Raw genomic sequence first — 21,806 nt, 5'->3', positions numbered from 1 at the left:
CTGCGTAGATGTCACATGTAGCTCCTTGTCACCGACCATTCTGCTTCCAGGGTCTGTGGCTTCCTGATCCCGCCTGAATTTTTCTGCAGCCTGGGGGCTGGAAATGGTTCCGATGACAGTGGCCGCACAAGCCAGAGCCACTTCCAGCGCGCTCTGGCCTGGTTCACTTGAATGTTCCTCCTCAAAGTAATCCAAGACTTGGGCAGTGCTCTCCACTTCAGCCCAGTGGCACAGGCTGGGGAGGGCAGACCCTGGCCAGTCGGGGACGTTCTCGGAGCTGTCTGGGCTCTGCACTATGACAATCTTTGGCAGCTCGTTCCACGATCGGGCAGCAGACGCGTCCTCTGCCTGGCAGGAGCTCCCCACGGAGATGCTGACCGCGGCCTCCTCACTGAAAGAGGGCTGAGACTGTGACAGCCTGATGAAGGCGTCCTGCAGAACTGATTCTGCTAAGTTTGTGGCGTACTCACCCGTAGTCGCCTGCTCGTTTGGCCAGGCAGGATCAGCATTCCCCACATTCGCACAGTCCACCCCGTCCGTCTCACCACTGTCGTGGGCCGCTGGGTCGTGCAGAGGTCCCAGCTCCTCCTCGGCCGTTTTGGTTGGAGAAACATCTAACGCGAGCGCTGAGCGGGAACCTACGGCATCGCTCCTCAGATCCGTGGTGCTAAAGGGTGAAGTAGCTCTTTCAGCTAATTCCTTCTGCCACAGCATTTCCTGGTCTGACTTATCTTCAGGTGCTGAGAGTCCATCTTCAGCCACGGCATTCGCAGCTTCGGAGGCTCTGGCAGCTGCATTTTCTTTGTTAATGCAGTTCCCTTCAGGAATGAATGGCAACCTGGCTTTTCTGTAGTGGAGATTTTCAAATCCCTTTCCTTTATTTTTTTTGGCATCTGAAGAAGCTTCTGAAACACTTAATTTTTCATGACCTATTCAAAGAAAAACAAGAAATTAGTTTCTGAAGAGTACCTTTTTTTTTTTTAAAAAAAGTGTTTTCTTAAAAAGAAGCCAGCTGCACAACTGTATAATGTGTTACTGCTTGTAAAACTACCGTGTCGCCAGGGTTCCTTATTTTTGAAAAACAATTAAAAAAAATAAATGGTTGCCCATTTTCTAAATTACAGATAAATGCAGGCATGGGTCAACATCAAGCATGGTTTCTGTGTGCGCTGCCACGACTGTTTGGCAGCACCAACAGGAGCAAGGTTATGCTTTGTACCCATTTTACATTCGTCGGCCTCGTTGTCATCCTCGAGGTGCTCGGACGCTGTGAGGAAATCCTCTTCGATCGAGGAGACGGAGCAGTTTGTGTCATCCTCGGGCTTTAGGACATGAGCCCCTGCCTGCAGCTGCCTCTCCTGAACCAGCTCCAGCCCCATCAGGAACTTGTTGATCTCAACGATGATGCAGCTCGCGCTGCTCCTCCTGCCCGGCCGCGCCCGCGGCACCAGGCACACGTCGGCCAGCCAGGGACACTGCGGGGAACCAGTGCAGGGGCTCGCGTTAACAAAGAAGGCTTCACGCGCACACGTTAATTTCAGTGCAATTAACAAGTTCCCTGCTTTTATTTTTTAATTTTATTTTTATTAATTTTTTTTTCCCTGCGGTAGTTAAAACTGGAGATGCCTGTTCACATTTTAAGTTTTGTACTCCGGAATAACTCTGCAGTTTTAATGAAGTTGTTCCCAGCTCATGCTTGGCCAAAGGAGATCAGAATCGGGATGAAAAATCTTTTTCATCGTCTTTCTTTGCACAGGCATGAACAGGCATACAAAGTAAGACAAAAGAGGAGAGGAAGAAGCAGCTTTTTGTTAAACTTCTGGCACTTGTGTCTCTGCTTTGTGCTCCCTTTTTCCCATTTCCCAAATCCCGTCCTTTGCGCGTGCGATAGGATCTTAAAGACGAGTTTGGCTCCTACCTGGGGAACCTCATAATCAGCTGGAAGGTCCCCTGGCGCTAACCCACTCAGCAGGACGATCTCGTTTTCCTTCGGTGGCTGCACGTTCATCGAACTGATGAGTTTGGGGAGGCTCGGAGAGATGCTGACCAACCTCTGTGGCACCAAAGACAGATTTTGCTCTCAGGCACTGAAGTCTGAGCTGCATGGCTGTATTCATAAATATCAAACCGAAATACCACTTTACAGGCATCCCTTTACAAAGGTTACTTGGGCTTACTGCTCTGAGTCGATTAAAACCAGAAGCCGTGATGTTAAAAAGCCCGTTCCACCGGACACCCTCACAGCTCACGTTCGCAGCCACCCTCCGACGGCCGAGGTGCTGAGGGAGCACAGGTCCTGGGCGCCCAGCCCTACCCTGAGTTACTCTGCCGTTCAGTGGTACTTCCTCGCTTTTACCTTTCCGTCTTCAAAGTAATAAGCCTGCAGAACTGTTATTTTGCATTGGAGTGAATTAGATACAATAAAACTTTCTGGCTTAGCAAAGCTAATTCAGTTTTGGGGAGCAATTCACTGTTCGGTAGACTGATTTTCAGATGAAGCTAGGTATTTGTATTTGACATAAATTCAGTGCTACAATTCAGTTTGACATTTCAGAATAGTAGAAAAAAAGTTTTCAGCCTTTTCTCTTTTTCAAATTATAACCTCTTGGTTATCTTACCCATTTCTCTACATATCTCTCTTTTTCTGCTACCTAAATTGCTGCATTTTATCAGATTTCTGAGGTAGGAAATCATGGCATTTTGTACGTCGCTGACTTCAGAGTTCCTAACCTTTTGTTTAGAATGAAAAAGAAAAGCCTGGAAAGATTATTTTACAACAAAAAAAAAAAGTTTAGCCCATTCCAAAGCTCAATGAGTAATGCAAAAATCTTATTAGTAAATAGTTCTATACTTGATATGAAAACCAGCTGTGCCAACATCTTTAAAATTCTTCCATGGAATGCTTCCGCTGTATCGGTGTGCTGTATAAAAATCCACCCCACCCAAAGCTAACTGCATAAAGGGCTAATTGCCATTGTTACACAGGTCACATTATCAAAGCATCTGGCGTTCGAATGAGTAAGACTGGTCAGCCGAACAAGACCTAAATGAGCAGAGGATCCTCAAAGGCTTTTTGGCAGGAGGAAAGAGAGGCATCAGAAATTCTTTTTATGTAGTAATATGGCACATTAAAAACTTGGAGGCGTGACACATGCATGTTCACTTCTCTGGTAAAGCCAAGGCTGAGCACTCAGGTGGTAACCACCATGAACTCACAGGATGCAACAATCATTAGATATTTCTGGGATGGGAGTAAGAAAAGCTACAAAACATGGCCTGGTGGTGAGGTGCATCCGATCCCTGACGCATTCCTCTCTGGAAGGGCTAAAAACCTAGGGCTGGCTTTGATTCGTGCATGGAATTTTGATCTGGGTTTGTAGTGACCAGACCCGCCGTGTGTGGTGTTAAGACCAGAGCTGTTACCTGTTTCACTTGCTCATCGCTGCCATCGTCTCTATTTGCGTCTAAATTCACGAAACAGACCTGTGGAAAGAGAGGAAAAGGAAACAGTAGCTTATAAAGTCTTGCTAGACTGCCAGCAACACTTTTAAAGCCAATACGTGTTCCTTTTCTAGCCTGGCAGCTGAATATGTGAATCCTTTTATTAGAACGAGAAAGGTCAGCAAGGGGAACAGTGGAGCAGATATTGTGAAAGGAAAAAGGAGCAGAAGTCACGACTTTAGCTGCTCTGACAATTAGCTTGTCTGATGAACGGGCAGATGTTGCCAATAAACTGTAATACGGAGGATATTAGAAAAGATAGAGGAAATGTTAAAGGTGTGTTTGGTTGTACATCGGAAACGCTCCTCATGTCTTGCTGTTCCACTGATTTCTTCTTTTCCAGCACTTGTTGCTAAATGTTTCATAAGTCTCCCGCTTTTAGAGTTTTTCTCCACACCACATAAATATTGTAGTATTTCTCCTAACTTCTCGAGCTTCCTAAGCAGAAGTTTAAGACTTTATGGGTTTGTTTTGTTTTGTTTTTTTTAAGCCAATACACAAGCAGAAGTTTTCGGAAGCTCATTTCCAAGAGTCAGATCTTTTGTCTCTTCTTTGATCATTATGAGTTTCAGCAACCGTTTCACAGTAGTGAGAGTAATTTGAACTGAAATCTCACATCTAAAGCCCATTCCATTTCTTAAGACTTTTTTTTTTTTTTTTTACATGGCCAGAAGGCCATTTTCTAATTTTTCAGAAATAAGAAAATGCCTCCTCCAGCTCTATTTCTAAGTCAGAAGCAGGGACTCCAAAGCTAGGCTGACTGTCCTACTTCTGAGCGCGGCAGATATCTCTCTAGAGGTTTGTGAGGGTTTGGTGTTGTCTTGATTTAAACCCAAACTTGGCACAGGTTCAGGGCTGAGCTGAAGCCAACCCCCGATCCCAAATAAATTGCAGATCCAGAATTTAGCTTTGAAGAGCTGAGTGATTTCTTTTATTTTCTTTTTTTTTCCCGCCTTTTTCCAGCAAACCGTAAATACTTCTTTCCCTAATTCCATGTAGGTTCCCCCCCGAAAAATGAAATGCTCTAAATTACCCCCTGCACCAATATTCTTGCATCTGAGATCCTGTCGTGTGCTTGCCCTTACGCTGAGACTATGCGGATATCAGTTTATATATGCATGTACCATATGTACATGTTGTGACCATCTGCAGTAACAGCCAGCACAGCAGATGGAAAGATCCAGCCAGGCCTCCCATTGCAAAACAAAAAAACTCCGCTGAAGAAGAAACCTTTTCGCCCTTTTAAATAGTTTGATGGTGTCTTCCTATGAACTTAAAAACACACCTCCCAAGATTTGTAAAAATTTAGGAAAAATATTTCTCTGCTTGACAATGTCAATGAACTCGGTAATGCTGTAGTAGAAGAAATAATGGTCTAAGCAGGAATATCTATTATTTAAAGTCATATTCTCTGTCCTTCATCTATGATGAACTTAGATTGTAAAATTTAGTACCAAATCCAGATTCCAAATACACTTGTCAAATTCAATTGATGCTCATTTATTGCACTGCCAATGCATTCTCCTAGCATTTTCCTGCTCAGTGGAATTTGCAGGTTTTAATTATAGACAATTTTTAAACCAAAATAGTTTTGCACTGGTGAAAGATGCTGAAGAACTCATTTTCTGTTTTGGTTTTTGCTGACTGAGACTGCCCCTGCTGTGAGCAGGAGCGGGGAAGGGGTGGCTTCTTTAATTGTGAATTAATTTCTTAGAGAGATGTTTCACTAGAGGTGCTTAAAGAGAAAAAAGATCATTTGGAAAAATCCCCCAGCTTTTTCTGCTTATGCAATACGAGAGCTAAGCCCTCGTGAGCCTGCGTTACCTGGCAAACTTCTAGCGTTATCACACACCTCCATCCAAACAAGGCAAAGCAACGCTGCAGAATAATTCATGATCTTTAGGAGGGAAATATTGCATAGGTTATGAAGGAAGAGCCAAAGCCAGGTCAGCATTTGTTAACCTCAGTTTAATTCTGGCTTTTTTCCTTTGGGTGAGATGCAAATTAATGTATTTTAGCTAGTTTAACTGGAACTTAACCTCGTCCTAATCATAGTGTCTTTAAATGTCAGTCCTTACCCATCCACTTCCCCTTTACGCCTCACCTCCTCATCATCGCGCAAACATCTCTGCACTTCTAAAATGTGTCTGGTCTCTGTGCATACTGAGCCACTGTCTGGAAACCATGGAGAAACACCAAGATACCGCTTTTTTTTTTTTAGCCTCTGTCTTAGGAAATGCTTATTTTGCGGGACAAAGCATCAAAAATTAAATGGTGTTACAAAATACAGAACAGGGAAAGAACCCCGCCCGAATGCTGGCTTTACACAGCGAGATGGTCACTCCCTGCCAGGTGCTGCTTTGGGCTCAGCTGTGTTTCCAGGGCAGAAACTCGGTTTGCTCGAGGGAGGACAATTCTTCTGGCGGCCACGTCCCACTGCGCTCGCAGCGGGTCTCGAGGCGGGCAGAAAGCAGTTTGCTGCCTGAGCAGAGCCTGCCTGGTGCACGCCCGCTGTGCCAGCATCGGCTCCCCGGTGAGGGCTGCAGAGTCAGCTCTCTAGATCGACAATTTCAGGTCCCAAAATCAACTCTTGAGTCGGTGTAGAAACTATGCAGACACCTCAGTGTCCGCCGCCTGAGAACGGCAACTATTACTTCTTAAAAGAAAAACATGTTAAGAAATAATTTATTTCTAAAGCACTAAGGGATGTAACACACCAGACACGATATATTTTACTCATTGACAGATGGCCTCAGGGAATTGCTAAAATCATAACACTCTTCTCACTTTGGAAGAGTAAAGCAATTTGCGGTTTTTTTCAGAGTACTGATGCTGGCAAACAGCTGAATGACAAGCAAAGAAATAGATTATTGTCTGTATTTTCCTTATTGCTTTCATTTCAGCTTATACTAACCAAGGCTGGCATTACTGGCATTTTAATATTCCCTAGATAAAAGGCACACTGATGGCAAGGAAGAAGCACTGCCCCAGAGTTATAATAACAACAACAGTAATTTAAAAAAAACCCACAAACCTGTGTAATTTTCAGAAGTGTCTGTTCCGAGGTGAAGTCTATTTCAGTTCTGAACTATCTTCTCCAGATAGGAGATGGGCAAACTATTTTTTTCTGTTTGTTAGTGCTAATGCCTCTATTGTCTGTATCGATGCCTGTCAGTGAGGGAAGGCTTCTTCCTTGTCCTAGGAAACAGCTTTTGGTGAGATTAAAACAAGCCTAGCTTGTTTTGTTAAACTTTTTTTTTTTTTAAATGAGGAAGAAAGTCTGTTTACTTATACATTATGTACCGTCCTCCCAAAGAAATTTCAGTATCTGCTTTAACAGAAAGGAGTTTAAACTGAAGAGATAAGGCTTGAAAATTAGAACTGTGCAGATGGCTCGTGCACCTTGCATTCCACCTCGTGCGCCCCGGTTTGTGCGAGGCGGGATCCCTGCCCGGTTCTGTGAGCAGAGCACTGCAAAGAGGTGCAGAATTATGGAGAAGCAGTGTCTCTGCCATTTCCTAACACCACTTGCGTTTATGGGATGGAAGTTCTAGAATTCCGAGCCCCTAATTCCATCTGTGCAAAAGCAGACCATGAATATGGTTGCTCTAAAATGACCAGCAAGGTCCACAGATTTTTGACTTGCATCAGGATGGCATAAAATGCCTTTTCCAGCAGATTCTAGCAGGGCAGCCATCTGGTTTTTTCCATCTGTATGGCAAGATCATTTGTTTTGATGGTTATCAAAATGCTGACCTGCAAAGCTCCCAAAAAAGAACCTTGCACTTATTTTCACTTGAATTACTTATGCTAACATGAAGGCTAAATAAAAACTCTTAGGACCTCTTGTGAGATATATACATATATATATGCATATATATATATACACAAAAATACACGTAGGCTGTCTGTAAGGACCCATAATTACTGACCTCTATGTTCTTTAAGCTTGCAGGTTCTTGAGTCTTGCAGACCTAGTAGAGTTTCAAGTACCATTTATTTATTTATTTTTTAGAAAGACAAACAAAATAGCTGTAAAATGACAATTGCTAAATAAGCGTTCTAAAATGTCACATGAGATTACCCTTTGGCTAATAATTAGACAAACTACCTCATAATTTTGGACATCCTAGGAATTTTTTTAGCCTCTAGTTTTGGTAGGACTTGCATGAAAGGAGGCTGCTTGTGCGAATTTTTGGGAAGCTCGTGGCTTCGTTGTTTCACCACAACCGTCTGCTAAAAGAAAACCTTCCCAACTGACACCTGAGGTTCCTCCCAGTACAACCTGTACGATGTGGCTCTGAGTCACGTCCTGAAAAGCTGCTGCCAGGTTTTCCCTGTGAGAGCAGAAGCCTCCCTGCGTTGCACCTTCAGAAACGTGAGGGCTTGGGCAAACTCCTTGAGTCTGGCAGAGATCTTGTATCGACAGCGCAGTGACAGCCTCGGTCACCATGTGTGTCTGGGGTGTAAAACCTACCTCACAGAAAGGACTTGCATCCAGCAAGGCCAAAAGCAAGATCCAGCTTACTATTTCCACCCTTTGCCTGCCTCTTGTTATCCTTAAAAAGTTCATGTTTCTCTGTCACCACTTTAATTCGCAGACTGGGGTCAAAAGTGGCTCTTTCTGCAAAATGAGTATAAAGTATTACTGCTTGTGCAGGACTCCAAAGTTAACGTTCATTTCTGTCAAGTGTTATGTGACTGCATTAGTCTTCTGAATTACTTCTTCCTAGGTCTTATGCTTATTTATTTATGTGGATATACAGAGAAGAGAATATTGATGGTGCGTTAGTAAATGAATGTTCAGATTTTTGGGACATTTGTCTACTAGTATTTTTTAACACACCAAGATAGTCTCATTGGTACAGTGTTGCTCTAAACTACCAGAAAAATCAATTATTTTTTCCCCAAAGAAATTTGTATGTCATGTAGAAGCAAAAAAAAGGAGATTAAAAAGTTATAAGTACTTAAATCCATTCTGCTTCTCTGTGCATGTCAAACAGTTCTGTGGTGCTCTACATGCATTTTCAGTACTCGAGAAAGATGAGGAAGTAAATGCTGCTAAGCCTAATTCAAAAATGCAAATGACTTTGCTAAAGAAAGATGTCAAGTGAAAATGTTCCACAGCAGTGGCTATGACAGAATGGTTGGGCTCCAGTTCCACCTGCTCCAGGTCTCGGGGGGTGCGGATGCGCAGGTATTCCCAAGGCCTAGGCACATCTAACAGCTGGATGCAGAGAGTGAACTGTGTGTCACACAGCTCGGATCAGCTCCTGGATTTCTATCTATTGCTAAAGCAGCAATATCTGGAAAAGAAGATTTTATTTTTTTTTTTTAAACTGTGCAAGCTAGTTCTTTCTTACTTGCTTCTACTACTCCCTAAGGCTGATCACTTCATCGGGATGCCCAGTGCGGGGTTTTCCCCGCTTCTGCAACACGACCTCAGTGCACGCAGCAGCTCCCGTGGGTTCCTTGTGCGGCCGCTGCCCTCCCCAACGGGTCAGGTCTGTGGGGTGCTGGCCGCAGGCGCTTTGCCCCGGGGTGAGAGGGGTGGGCAGGGGGCACCTTGTAGGACAGCTCTGTGGCTGTCACCTCCTGATAAAGCTCTGCCCAAAGCCTTCTGTGGAAAGCACCCCAGGAGTGCACCCAGCGATCAGAAACCATGGTGTCTGGATCAAAACCAGCCCCTCCGCTCCAGCGCTGAGTGGGGTCCCTCCGCAGTGGAACCGCACCAGGCTCGAAGCTCTCTCTGCTTTGGGGAGAAGGGAGTGGGAACTAAGAGAGGAGACAGGCAGGTCTGGTGATGGGTTTTGACTGAGCTCTGTTGATAAATATTCCTCAATATCCACAATGAGAACAAAAAACAAGTTTGTAAAATCTGCCTGGTCAGGATAGTGCCCTAAACTCTTCTCCCCACCAAACCCACCCTGGACCCAGCACTTCCCACTTCCTGGGTCATAAGAGTGAATTTTCAAACCAAGGCCCTCGTGTTTTCTCCCCTCTGAAAAGGAACACTTCATCCCTCCCTTGACAGCGTTTGCATCCAGCACACAAAAGATCCAGCTACAGCTGACCAATGCTACAAGTGGCAGAAATCACAGTCTTACAACCGACGCGGTTTGGTGACGGTGTTCTTAGCCCCTGCAGTGTCACCATCCAACAGTCACCCCATAGAAATGTCTAGATTATATTTAAGTACAGATCAAAAAATCCACTTACTCTGTGACCAAACCAGTTTGTTTTCTGGAGACTTGTCCCACATAAAGAGAACTCTCAGCATCCAGCCAGCGGTTTCCACTGCAACCCAGAAGACAACCCACCCTGCTCTAAGCACCAGCTCCAAGCCCACAGCATCACCTCGGAGCTCAGCAATTCGTGCCCTGAGCACAGCCTGAAATCCAGACCCTGCGTGAGGTCAGTCGCCCATGGGGCTCTGCCCAGGGTCACACTGCGGGCTCTCCCAGAGGTCAGGTTTACTTTGGTGCTGCCCTCCCTTCCCTCCTGTCTATTTTTAGAGGACTGCTTTGTGCCAGCATCTCTAAAAAAACCAGTGTCTGCTACGACACTGCCATCTCCAATACCACAAATGTTTTGAAAATGAAATCGTGAATTACCGTGCCTGCCACGCTCGCAGAATGTGTTGTTCAGTCACATTAAAAAGATTCCTCAAGTCAGTTAATTTGACATCTTAAATATACGCTCTCAAAGCCCTAAATGCCACTGCATAATTAGAAAGAAAGCCTTAACTGAACTTTGAAATTTCCTTTTTCTCCCACTTCTCCTTTATTTGCTCTCCCCTCAACTTGAATTTGCTCTTTCATTGCTCTCAGCTGAGCCTGAAATTATTTCTGTTGGTAAACAGGCATCCAGAACCTATAATTACACTTCTTTACTGAGACTGTAATCCTAGGTATTCTCTTGATTCTTAATAAGAAATATTTAACCAAACTAATTTAAATCTATTTCAACTAGTTTGTCAAACTATTTTCATGTACACAAATCCGCAGCTGCTTTGGGACAATGTTTTGCCTAATTACATGTATCTTGACAGATTTAGGTCTTGTCCCAGCTGAAGTCTCATCTATCAACTTCCAGAATCCAGTATGAAATAGTGAAGATAAATAATTTCCTCTTACAGAGTTCTTCAAGCATCTTTCTGGGGAGAGAAAAAAAAAGGGGGCTGGAGGGAGGTGCAGATCTGAAAGGACTTACCTGACCCAAATACACTGTTAAAGAAGCAAGCTTGCCTGTGCGTGCAGCTTCACCGCACCTAACGTGGGATCCTGCTTCAGCTCCCTTCTGGGTTTATTCTGTGCTGCTTTAAAACCCCTTCAAGCAGAGCAGCGAGGCTTGTGACACCCACTTATCAAACATGTAAAAGAATAGACACTTCCCTACGGTTTCTGGGGGAGAGAGAGATCCCAGCTCCTCACGAACTGAAATGTGTTGAGTGTCAGGAAATACTCTATAGCCTATTCTACAACTTGTCTTTCTTTTTTTTTTAATTCATTACTATTATTAAGCCTCCTACTGCTCCAGCTCTGAGTAGCTTTGGGAAGCAGACAGGATTTTCTTTCCTGCCTTCCTGTTGCCTTGGTGTTCTCTCATGGGATGGAAGAATGTAACCGGGTCCTTCTCAAGTGTTTCTCCTCCCTGAGCATAGGGATAAATTCTTTACTGAAGCAGGATGTGTTACAAGGAGTGACATCTTTTTGTAGAGAACTGAGATGTTTCATAGGAAATAAGGAAAGTGAAAATTACTGGTTGTTGCTTGTATGTTGTAGTTATTTGGTTTTAGATTACAATTTCCTTTGGCAACTTATTTTTCCTCCCATTGGCTCTCATCACTTCTTTTTTTGAGTCCTTAAGTGGTTATAATTAATATGTGCTGATCAACTTTTTGATAGATGGAAGACTAGGAATGGCGTAAGAGATGTAGCTCTCTCCTCCACACACGGTAGAGTGATCCTTTATATTTAAATTGTTAAAGAGGATCTTGAGTTGGAGTATGTCTTACATGAGCCGCCTGGAATAGCCTGATAGTGACTCAGAATAAAGCAGCATCTTCTGGAAGACAGAGCTAATTATCCATTAACATTTGGATGCTTGTCTCACATTAATTTCCATGCTTGCCAAAACGATTCTGGCAGTGGAACGAGCTGTGAAATAAAAATATTAGTTTGGAAGTGCTAGCTCTGCCACGTATCTGCTTGCAAAGGGATGTACATGAATGGAAGCGCAAGGCAGCGCGTCCCGGAGGTGGAGGCGGTTACAAGCGGTGACCCAGGGTGTGCGGAAGCTCGGGTACTCCTGCACTGTCCCCAAGTAACCCAAAAGGCTTCACGGCCTCAGCTGCACGGTGGCTCCTTCCGTACCTCACCAAGGTGAGATCAGGCTCCTGCAAGCCAACAGAACAAACCCTCCTTGTCGATGCAGGACCACGGCACCCTACTGACAGTAACTCTGCCCAGAATGTCAACAGGGTGGTTTGGAGAAACACCAACCTGAAGCCAGGTCTGGCTTTCCTTCTGTTGTACAGTCCTTCGTGTGGCTAGAGAGTGACCACTTCCCTCTTTAGCCATGAGTGGAGGAAGTCTTTTCATTAGGATGGCCATAAAAGTCCCGTTACTCCTTTCAGATTCTATAGCAAAAGCTCTCCCACAAGCTGCACAACTGCTGTCCATCTAACATGCAGGTGAGGTTTCCAGCTGCTGTCCTCACAAGCCCTAGCGGGGCATTTCCAAAAGCAGAGAACCCAGCACGTACCGTCTCCTGCAAGCCACCCAGCTTCACTCGAGTAAGGTCCTGACGTGCTTTCCCAGCCTCTCCCCAGCTCAGGCACAATTCTTTTCTACGTTTCATGCTGTCAAAGGATGTGTTATAGTGCTCTCCCTCCAGTATTCTTAGCAGTAACATACCTGAAATTTAGTTCCAATTACTTTTCAGAGGGTGCATATCTCAAGCGACTTGGTGGATTTATGGGTCTCGCTATTTTAGAGACTCTCCCTACTTTAACGGCTGGACTGCATTAATGAACCACCCCGAGCCATCTCTTCATAATCCATTTCTCCAAAAGCAGCTGTGAATATTTTCTTCCCATTAAGGCTTATTCCTTTGGGTTTGATGTAATTAATTGTCACTTACGACTTAAAGAATATACGCCGATAAATATTTATGCCATGCACACCATCTGCTGCCTCTGATGCCCTGTGCACTTAACGTTTATAACACACCTACGAGCCTCACGCCGCACTTCACGCCGGAGGAACCCGTGGCCGTGACAGCAGCGGGCGGTTACAGATGTCCTCTCTGGAGGTGGCACGAGGATCCTGCTTCTTGCCAGGGTGGGCCATGGAGGCACACTGAGCGTGCCGGCATGCAGCGCCAACAGGGACACAGCTGTGGCGCCACACGCAGTCCCCAGGCACTTGCTTATCGCTGTGTCGGTGTCGGAGTGAGCGTTACATACAGCAGGGGGAAGGCAGCTGTGTGAGAGGAGCAGAGGGGCAGGAGAGAAAGTGGCAGATCTAGAGAGAAGATTAAAGATTGTCCAAGCCTGAAGTTACAGAAGAGAAGAGACTCTATTGTCGATCTTCCCTGTAACTCATGAAGCAGCTTTTGGCCGCTGTATAAAACACACATGCGGTACCAAAAATGTGGAAATACAACCCTTTAAGGGCATCCTGCCTTAACGCTAGCTCATACGTGAAGATGTGTTTTTCAGAGCTGGGTACGTACAGGAGCGAAAAGCAAAACGTGTCTTTCGGATCACACCAGTGGTCCTTTCGGTGGTGTTTTCACCCATGCTCAGTCTGCCCACACTGGGCGCTGTCAAGCAGGAGGAACTGGTGAGGAGGAGGGTTCTGAGCGGGGTCTGCGGGACGGACCCTCGCCCAGCAGCACCAACACCCACCCGCGCTGTGGAGAGGACTGAGGCTCCGTGCCACAATCTAGGCTGCAGCTGTTGGTTCCTGCTCCTCGTCAGGATATAATTAAGGTATCGTCAGGCTCAATAGGAAGACGGGACTTAAATCTAAAAATACCTCCAGTAATTATGGCTTAGATCTGGAAAGCAACGGATGGATTTTTGATTTCTGAAAGAGACAATGATATTCTTGAAGATGGTTGAGCAACTGCTGAGTGAAAGGTAGAAAAAACACCCTTGTAACCCCTGTCTCCAGGAGATACTGCGGGGGCTCTGGACACCACCTTGCCAGGGAGAGCAACCAACCTGCTCTGTCTGTTTTATGCAAACAAACAGGGCTTTGCTATGTTTACAAGGAAATGTAACTCCTCATTCAAACACAACAAAACAAACTCGTTGTTGCAGCTATGCATGGTCACTTTCGGGGACACACGTGTGGCTTTGATTTAAAAAAAACAGCAAACAAACAAAGCAACAAACAAACAGAAAAATGCTTTGGGGTTCCAGATTGCACTTCCACACTCAGCTGTGCCAAGACCCTTGTTGACTACTAGAAATCCTGGGAAGAAACTTCCTCCTTCCTGAACTCCTGTGAGGCTGGGTGCCCACCCTTCCCGCGCAACATCGGTGCAGAAGAGGTTCTCTGAAGGTGTTTAACCTTTTCAAGTGGACAGCAGGGCAAAATCAGATCAGATTGTCTGAAACAAGGAGGGTAGCAGACTTCAACCCCGGGATGTTTTAAAGAGAGTTGGCAGGATGTTTTATTCCAACAGAGAAATGAAAATAAACAGTACTACTACCTAGGACTTACCTCCACTGTCTCCCAGCGCACCTTCACCTAAGTCCCCCTCTGCGCCCCTTCCCAGCTTGTCCCCGTGGGAAGTCACCCGAGAAAGCCCCAGTGACCCGGGAGAGCTGCCCCGTCCCCCTGCACTCAGCCCTGGCACAGCTAATCTGATTTCCCAGATGTAAACACAGAGGATCAGACAAAAATAGTGTGTACAGAAAGTAGAAAAGGTAAGCTAGGACAGGACAATCTTCCAAGCTCTGCTCGCATCGTGCTCTCAGCACACGTGTAACACTTTTTCTCACAGACAGCTCCCCAGCGTGCTGCTCGGTTTGCGTGGAAGTGGAGAACAGACACCACATCTCGCTCTTAGTTCTCCCTGGGATTTCTGTTGTTCACCCTTGCAGATGACGAGAAACCCAGCATTCAATATGGACACACTAGCACTTCTTCTATTATAGAGGGGTCCCATAATTTGAAGGAACAATTTTCAGAGCTCAGGATAAGATTTCCAGCTTAAGCAGATATGAAATGCTGTTCCTCTTAACACAATTTATTATTTCCGTATCATAATGGCTACATCTTCATTAACCAGTTTGTGAATGAACGGACTGTTACACATACCAAAACAGTTGTTCTGCTTAGAAAAATAATTTCGCTTTGAGAAAGTAGTCTGCTATAACTGAGTTAAATGTTTAGTGTTTTAATAAGCCAATGTTAGTACACTTGGTGAGCATATGCAGGACAGCCTTAAGTCTATTTTTACTTGTACTAAGTGTGCTGATCTGTAATGGGACATAATGAATATAGCATTTATGAAAACTATGTTCATATGGTCTTGTTGCATTTATAGTTACAGTAAGATCAGACCCCTTGTAACTAAACATGAAGTCCTGAAAATGAAAACTGAACACTGTGGCTAAATGTATCACTAGCAATCTTTGGGAAAAGCAACCCTTAATGATACAGTAATTTGAGATTTCTTGTTTTCCCTCTGTTTCCCTCTTGTTTTCCCTCCCTAGTGACAACTTCCAGAGGCAGTTTAAAACATCTCTGGCACCATCAGCAACAGCAATTTATAAAATCTTCCACATGCAAGAGAAGACAGAGCATATTTTCTGCTAAGGGCAGTCTGGTTTGCTTGCTAATTGCGAAGCTGGGGAAGCTATTCCCTGTTCCTAGCCTTTCTCCTCCCTCATTCCTGCAGCTTCTGCTCGTTTTGCACCAACTTGGAATGAAACCCTCTGCAGGTTCCAAGTGTGATACTAAGCCAGTGCTCAATCCTTACACAGTGGTTAAATACTCCCTGCTCTAACTAAACTTTACTCCTCAAGAGCCCCTTCCCCGTCTCACTCAGCGTCACCCAAGTAGGCACAGGAGTGGCAATAAATGGGATTCTGTGTCAGGATCCACTCTCCTGAGCCCTCTGTGGGATGCAGCACCGTGACGGTGACAGGACTGTGCTTCCCTGCAGCCCGGGGATGTCGTGTACGAAGCAACAGAAAAACCTCTACTTCTCCGTGCACGCTCTTACCCAAAAGCTGTTCTTAACTGCAGTATGAGCCACAATACTGAGATTTAAATTGTGTTTCCAATGTAAAATAATTGTGTTTGAGTTCTTTAGCAGCTTCTCCTCATCTAATACGGGAAGAGTTTTCTCTTTAATTGTATCTCTATGCCTCCAAGGACAGAGAGCAGCCTTTTAAACATCTGCTCTTTCCAACCTACCGCTTAACACGTTATGGGTGGGAAAAATTTTCTCTTTGGCTTGTTTTTCTCTCCTGTCAGTTGTGGATTAGGAACACAGGAAAATACAGAGGGCTGCAAAGTCTGAAGGCCAAGTGTGGGGAAACCTCTGCAGTAATCTTTACGAACGTGCTCTGTATAGAGATCTGTGCGCATTTTTCTTTGGGTGCTCGCCTTTAGCAGAAAGCTGAGAATTACAGAAACTGTAGATACATTGCTCCCATGTCAGTGTCGGTTAGCTGTTGACTTTTTTTAATCTAACACGTGCTGTGGTCGGCCCCACACCCTACCCAAGTAGCTCTCTATGGATTTTCCCCAGAGGAGATACAGTGGGTACTTACTGAGGCACAGCTGCTTTCTGACTTGTCTTCCAGAAAGCCAATTTGGCATGGTGTCCTCTGATTCTGCAGCCAGTAGTCTGTTGATTCTAGCAGACTGTTACTGCAGAGAATCTGTTAAAATAGTTAAAAATAGTTAAAATAATTTAAAAACTTATTTAGTCCTACTGTGCTTCAGGGGCCTGAACTCTATTGTTGCGCCTCAAAGGAAATCTTACCTACAAAATTGGGGGCGGGGGGACACAAGGCTGGCTGGGGCCCTTGCTCTTTGTGGGCCTGTCCCGTTAATGCACCTTAAATCAAGTGGTTTATATACCCCCTAAAGTATCAGCCTATTTTCTTTCAGAACTGAAAGTCCTTGGAGATACTCAAAGGAGATACCTAAACTGAACACTTTTATTGGAAAATATTGCTAGGAGTTTTGTTCTGTGTCAAAGTGATAAACATAGGTGGTGGGTAAAACAGTTATTTAATTACACCAGCGTGCACAAACTTTAAGCCTTCGTGATTCACCATCTTCCTCCACAACAGATCAGCGCTACTCATTCTGCCAGCAGCCCCATTCCTGGGACTGCCTCGGCTACGAGCTCTTCTTAAACGCATTTTTCTGCTTTCTGAGAAGCTAAAGCATTTAGGACCTGCTGTAATGAGCACTGAGCTCAGCCAGTACCAGAACTTTGTGTTTAATCTCTCTGTGTTGACCCAGACCTACAGCTTACGCCTCAAGCTTTGCTCAAACCAACCCAAAGTTACCTGCAGGTACCTGCAGACTATAGAGGCAGTTTTGCAGGTCTGATATTTAGATCAATCTGAATTCCTTACCTCCTATCTCTGTGCTAATACTCCTCCATGAAAAAGAGGGACCCTTAGTATTTGTAAACTAACTTGGCAACAGCAGGAAAAGAACAGCTGCAACAATAATGCCACTTACAGAACATTTTATCTGGCTTACCGTCCTCCCCAGGCAGCAATGTTAACAAGTATGGTGGTGAAATGGATGTGTATTCTGTCTGCACTTCTCACAATTCTTGCATGCTGTGGAATTAGGCTGTACTCTACCTCTTTAGATTTTATTTTCATTATGATATTTTAAAATACAGATTTGTTGCCCTACCTAGGAAAAAAATCTGCCTGCAGCACTTCTCCTTTCCTTCCCGCATGTTCTGCACCGACAGGCCTTTGTCCTGCTTGGGGAACACTTGATCCCTAGAGCCCTTCCTGGGGAAGAGAAGTGAGAAGGACTTGTGAGACCCCTTCACTTCTCTGGAAAGACGAGCGGCTGTGGAAAGCTGCTCTGGCCAGCTGACACTGTTTTCTAATACTCCGGGGCAATCCAGAAGTAAGCTCATTACCACCCACGGAATAACACCCACTCTATCTTTCAGGCAAAAAGCCAGTGAGATAGCTAATACCACACTCCCTGCATTATTCTACATTTTTTTCTGAATAAAAGCCAGCAGCAGGCAGATGAGGAGGTGATGGGCAACCCAACGGTCCATAGGTTTGGCCTCCCTTTCAGTGCTTTGCACCTCCATGGTGGTTGTTTCTCAGCATCTGCTCTTCTGCCAAAGAGCTTCTGGATACAAACTTAGGGTTCACAAAATACTTAGAAAAAACACCGTGCCTGAAAACTTTGTTCTGAGAGTTACAAAGGCTCACAAATGTCTCACCTCAACGCCTGTCCCTTCTCAGGGGCTGCTAGCTAATTTTGTTTACCACCAAATGACTCTGCACTCAGTAAATTTTGTAATCTCCTGCCTCAGTGCAAAAGGATTCCTGTCACCATAACTAACTCTGAGGCTAAATGGGGAAAATAACATATTTCATATCCCAAAGAAACAATTTTCTGTTAGTGTTATAAATGGTTCTTCTGTCCTTTTTTTAAAAAAAAGAAATGTTTTCAAATTTGGAGATACCCAACCATCATAAACTGGTTGGTAAAATCTAGAATCAAGCACTTCTCTTTTTCCAAAAATTACCATCCTGAGGCTCTTATGAAGACAAAGAATTGAACATACACATACACACACAAACGCACACACTCACATATATCTGGATATATACATATATGATTTCAGATTTCATCTGATTCTAGATCTTCTCATCCTCAAGGACTGAAGTTCTAATTGCCTGTTATGACATATTTTTGCATACATAGGAAGCAGTTCTCTAGCTCAAATAGCTTTTGCTGTAACAAGCAGTCTTGCTTCATTTCCTTAGAAATCACAGTGAATTTGTCTTCAGCCTGAATCACTTCAGATCTTTCTTTCCCAAATCTCACACAGTTTCTGAAAAATTGGAATAGTCAGAAATTATCACTCAGAAACAAGCTTCAGAAATCCTCAGTACTACTACTCTTAGACTCACAAGGACTCGGTGTGCACACCCAGCATTTCAGAACATCCAGACCACGGCAGATGTACACTGCAGATGATAAATCCATGAAATGAGCTGGGCAGTCCAAACTTGACCTCATTTTCCCCCACCCCGTGGGGTGCTAATCGACCCCTGGTAGTTCTGTCTTTCTTTTGGAGGATGTTTTTACCAGGAAGCAAATTCTGGTAAGGTACCAACAGAAGAAATAACACTCCTGAAAAAAATGTTTCAGTCAGGTCCCAGTTGCCAGGCTTGGGTTGCTCCAGGATAGTTTATAAATTGCAAGGATTTATAGTGCATTTAATTTTTGTAGGCAGCTTTTCACAGTAGACTTTGAAGTCAGGGGCAGAAATGATTACACGGAAGTTTTGGACAGCATGTGATTTTTAAGCACAGCATCAGCCGGACGATGTTTTCCCCAGGCAGATTCTGCCCTCACGTGTGCCCTGAGGGTGCAGCCAGCGTGTGAGGAGGGTGCAGTGACACCGTGTGCTTGCTGCTGGGCTCGGGAGGTGGAGGGTGACGTTTGCCTCGGCAGCGGCAGGAACAAGGGGTGAACTTTGGATGAGCTTGAACTCTCCCTTGGGAAATGCCAGGTTTCTGCACTGGGACCATGACAGACTTGTTACTGCTCTGAAGCTTCCATCAGCACTTCTCTGGAGGGAGGATGATGAGGCCACCCCGCAACACTGATCGCAGCAGGGTTACACACACCTGCTCCGCGAATGTGCCTGAGTAGAAACCACGCAAATTTCTGCGTGTATTTCTTTGGTCACAGAGAGCAATATTACCTCGGTCACAGACAAACGTGCAGGAAGAGCGAGTGTAGTATTCCTGCAGCACCTCGCTGCTCTGAGGCAATTCTCCAGGCTGACTAGGTGCGTGTGTTCATATAAAGCAGGAGTCTGCATATGTATTGAAACTTGCCGGGCTACTCATGCCTTTAAAGGAACATACCGAACCCCTTAGAGTAAAATAATGTATGACTGCGGTGATCAGAAGTGTATAAGTTTGAAGGAGCTGGTCTAAGTTAACAGGGCTAACTAGTTAATCAAATGCAATGTGAGAATTGGTATTCCACAGAGGTGCAGCTCTACCGGTGCATCCTGATTGCCATTTTTGCATTTAAGCATATTTTGGAAATATACTGTGCTGGTCTGTGCCAAAGGGTAAGAAACCTCAGCCTGTACTGCTTCAGCTGCCAGCCAGCATCCTCCTCCTGCAGAGCCCGCGCTTTTAAGGCAAACAGTATCACTTGCCGGAATTTCTTCCTCCTGTCTTGTACTTTTCATTCTTAGCTAATCAACGCAAGTTCTGGGCCAATGCCACTGGCAGCCACTGCTAACAATTTTGCTGAATTCGGTGAGGGCGCCTCTGACTGGCAGCGGTACGGCTGAACGCAGGGCTTGGATCGTGACCCTCCCCGTGTGTAACAGCTGCACACACTGTACCACTGTGTGTCTGGCGCAGGGCAGGATCATCACACTCAGAACATAATTTGGGAGGAATCTGCATCACGCACTAAATGTGAAATCAGCAGTAATTCATGGTTCTAAAAAAAAGTTTTCCACTCTCATCCAGAGACCCAGCCGTCAGCATTACTCAGTGTGTTGTGAATCAATGAACAATATCAACCTCTAGCAGAGTGTGGGTTAGAAAAGTCACCCTTTCCCAGAGGAAAATATTGCATATGAGCTTAGTGTAATGGCGTCCTACTCCCTGATTTAGATGGTAGGGCATTAAAATACAGTAAATACAACTGAGACAACATGAAAAGGCCCTGCTCCACAAATGAAACAGCTGCATCTTCGTGGCTGATCATCTTAATTGCTCCAGTTAATTACCACGCATCAAAAAATATATGAAAGCGAGATGTACGGAATGAGATGAGATGAGATATCGGGGAGCACACCTGCGTTTGTTCAGACTGGTCTGCGCAGCAACAGAGCGAGTGCCCCGCGGTTCCCGAGAGTGCGGCTGCTCCGACCCACAAGTTGACTCCTCAAACCGCTCGCGTGCGGCAGGAGCCCGCAGCGCTCCCCTGCGCCACTGCTTACACTGCTAACCCAAACCCTGCTGCAACAAACAGGGGCTAAACCACAAAGTAGTGGCCTTCCTATTTTGGGTAATCCTTTGTCCTCTTCCGCACAAATAAGAGAAGGGTAATACATTCTGTGACAATGCTGCAAAGAAGCCCAAAATATCCCGCTGTTTGTCAGGAGCGTTGGCAGAAGTGAATCACGTCTTTGATGTGCCGACAATTGCAAACCCGACTCGTGAAAAGTCCCGATGTCGGGGATGAGGCGGGTGAAGCAGCTCGAAGCCACGTAACCCCGAGCAGCGATGCTCCCAGCGGTCACTGAGCTGGCAGCGTGCACGAACGCCGCAGCAGCACTGCCGGTGCTGGGCCACCCTCCCTCAGCCTTACACAGAACAGACCGCTCCCAAATTAAATGAAAATTGAAAAGGTTCTCCCACTCAACGGATTCTCTGCCTATGTCTGTCTATATGAAGATGCCAATTACAGTCAGTAGCGTGGGTTTTTTGGTTTTTTTTTTTAAAAAAAAGCAGGTATTCCTTTGCAAATAAGCAAACCCTTTGATCAAAAGAACTACTGACATTTGGTCTTTTAGACACCCTGGAGTGAGCTGGAGAAGCCCGGTCCCAGCGTACACATCACTCTATCGAGTTCTTTCTTACATCGATGATTCAACATTTAACAAAATTTCAGTGGACTGACAGTACTCACCCCCACACCCACAGTGTAGTTTTCAGGATGAGGAAAATAAATCTTTATCTTCTACATGTTTTATCTTTCTCTCTCTGCTTACATATATAAACACATACTGCTGTTATTTTGGAAGAGAAATCAACAACACAAAAACAAAACAACAAAAGGAAAGCATTATTACTACTAGTGGAAAGAAAAGGAAAAAAAAAGTAAGAATTATGGGCACAGTGAAGGAACTGTGAAATTTTATAACACTTCTGTGTTACAACAAATGCTTCCTTGTCAGCAATAGAGTGATGCCTGTGGGAGCCAGCAGAGCTCTGCAGGTTCTCGCGGTGTGAGATGGAGAGGTCTGTCCTGCTGCGTGGTCCGTGGCAGCGCCCTGCCCCAGCTGCACCCCGG

At 45.0% G+C, this 21,806-nt stretch overlaps 1 protein-coding gene across 1 annotated transcript in view; it reads right to left on the bottom strand.

Moving 5' to 3' along the window:
- Window positions 1-21,806, bottom strand: part of SPHKAP (SPHK1 interactor, AKAP domain containing) — a gene marked incomplete at its 5' end in the record, with an annotated part of 33,536 nt that overhangs the window by 10,936 nt on the left and 794 nt on the right. Inside the window, 5 exons of the mRNA XM_009866437.1 lie at window positions 5-929; window positions 1,220-1,475; window positions 1,919-2,053; window positions 3,424-3,483; window positions 16,301-16,411. Coding sequence (XP_009864739.1) covers window positions 5-929; window positions 1,220-1,475; window positions 1,919-2,053; window positions 3,424-3,483; window positions 16,301-16,411 — 1,487 coding nt within the window. The remainder of the gene's footprint in view (window positions 1-4; window positions 930-1,219; window positions 1,476-1,918; window positions 2,054-3,423; window positions 3,484-16,300; window positions 16,412-21,806) is intronic.

This window comes from Apaloderma vittatum, unplaced genomic scaffold (assembly GCF_000703405.1).
Source record: "Apaloderma vittatum isolate BGI_N311 unplaced genomic scaffold, ASM70340v1 scaffold14590, whole genome shotgun sequence".
NCBI lineage: Eukaryota > Metazoa > Chordata > Aves > Trogoniformes > Trogonidae > Apaloderma > Apaloderma vittatum.
This window is presented reverse-complemented; position numbering and strand designations above follow the sequence as displayed.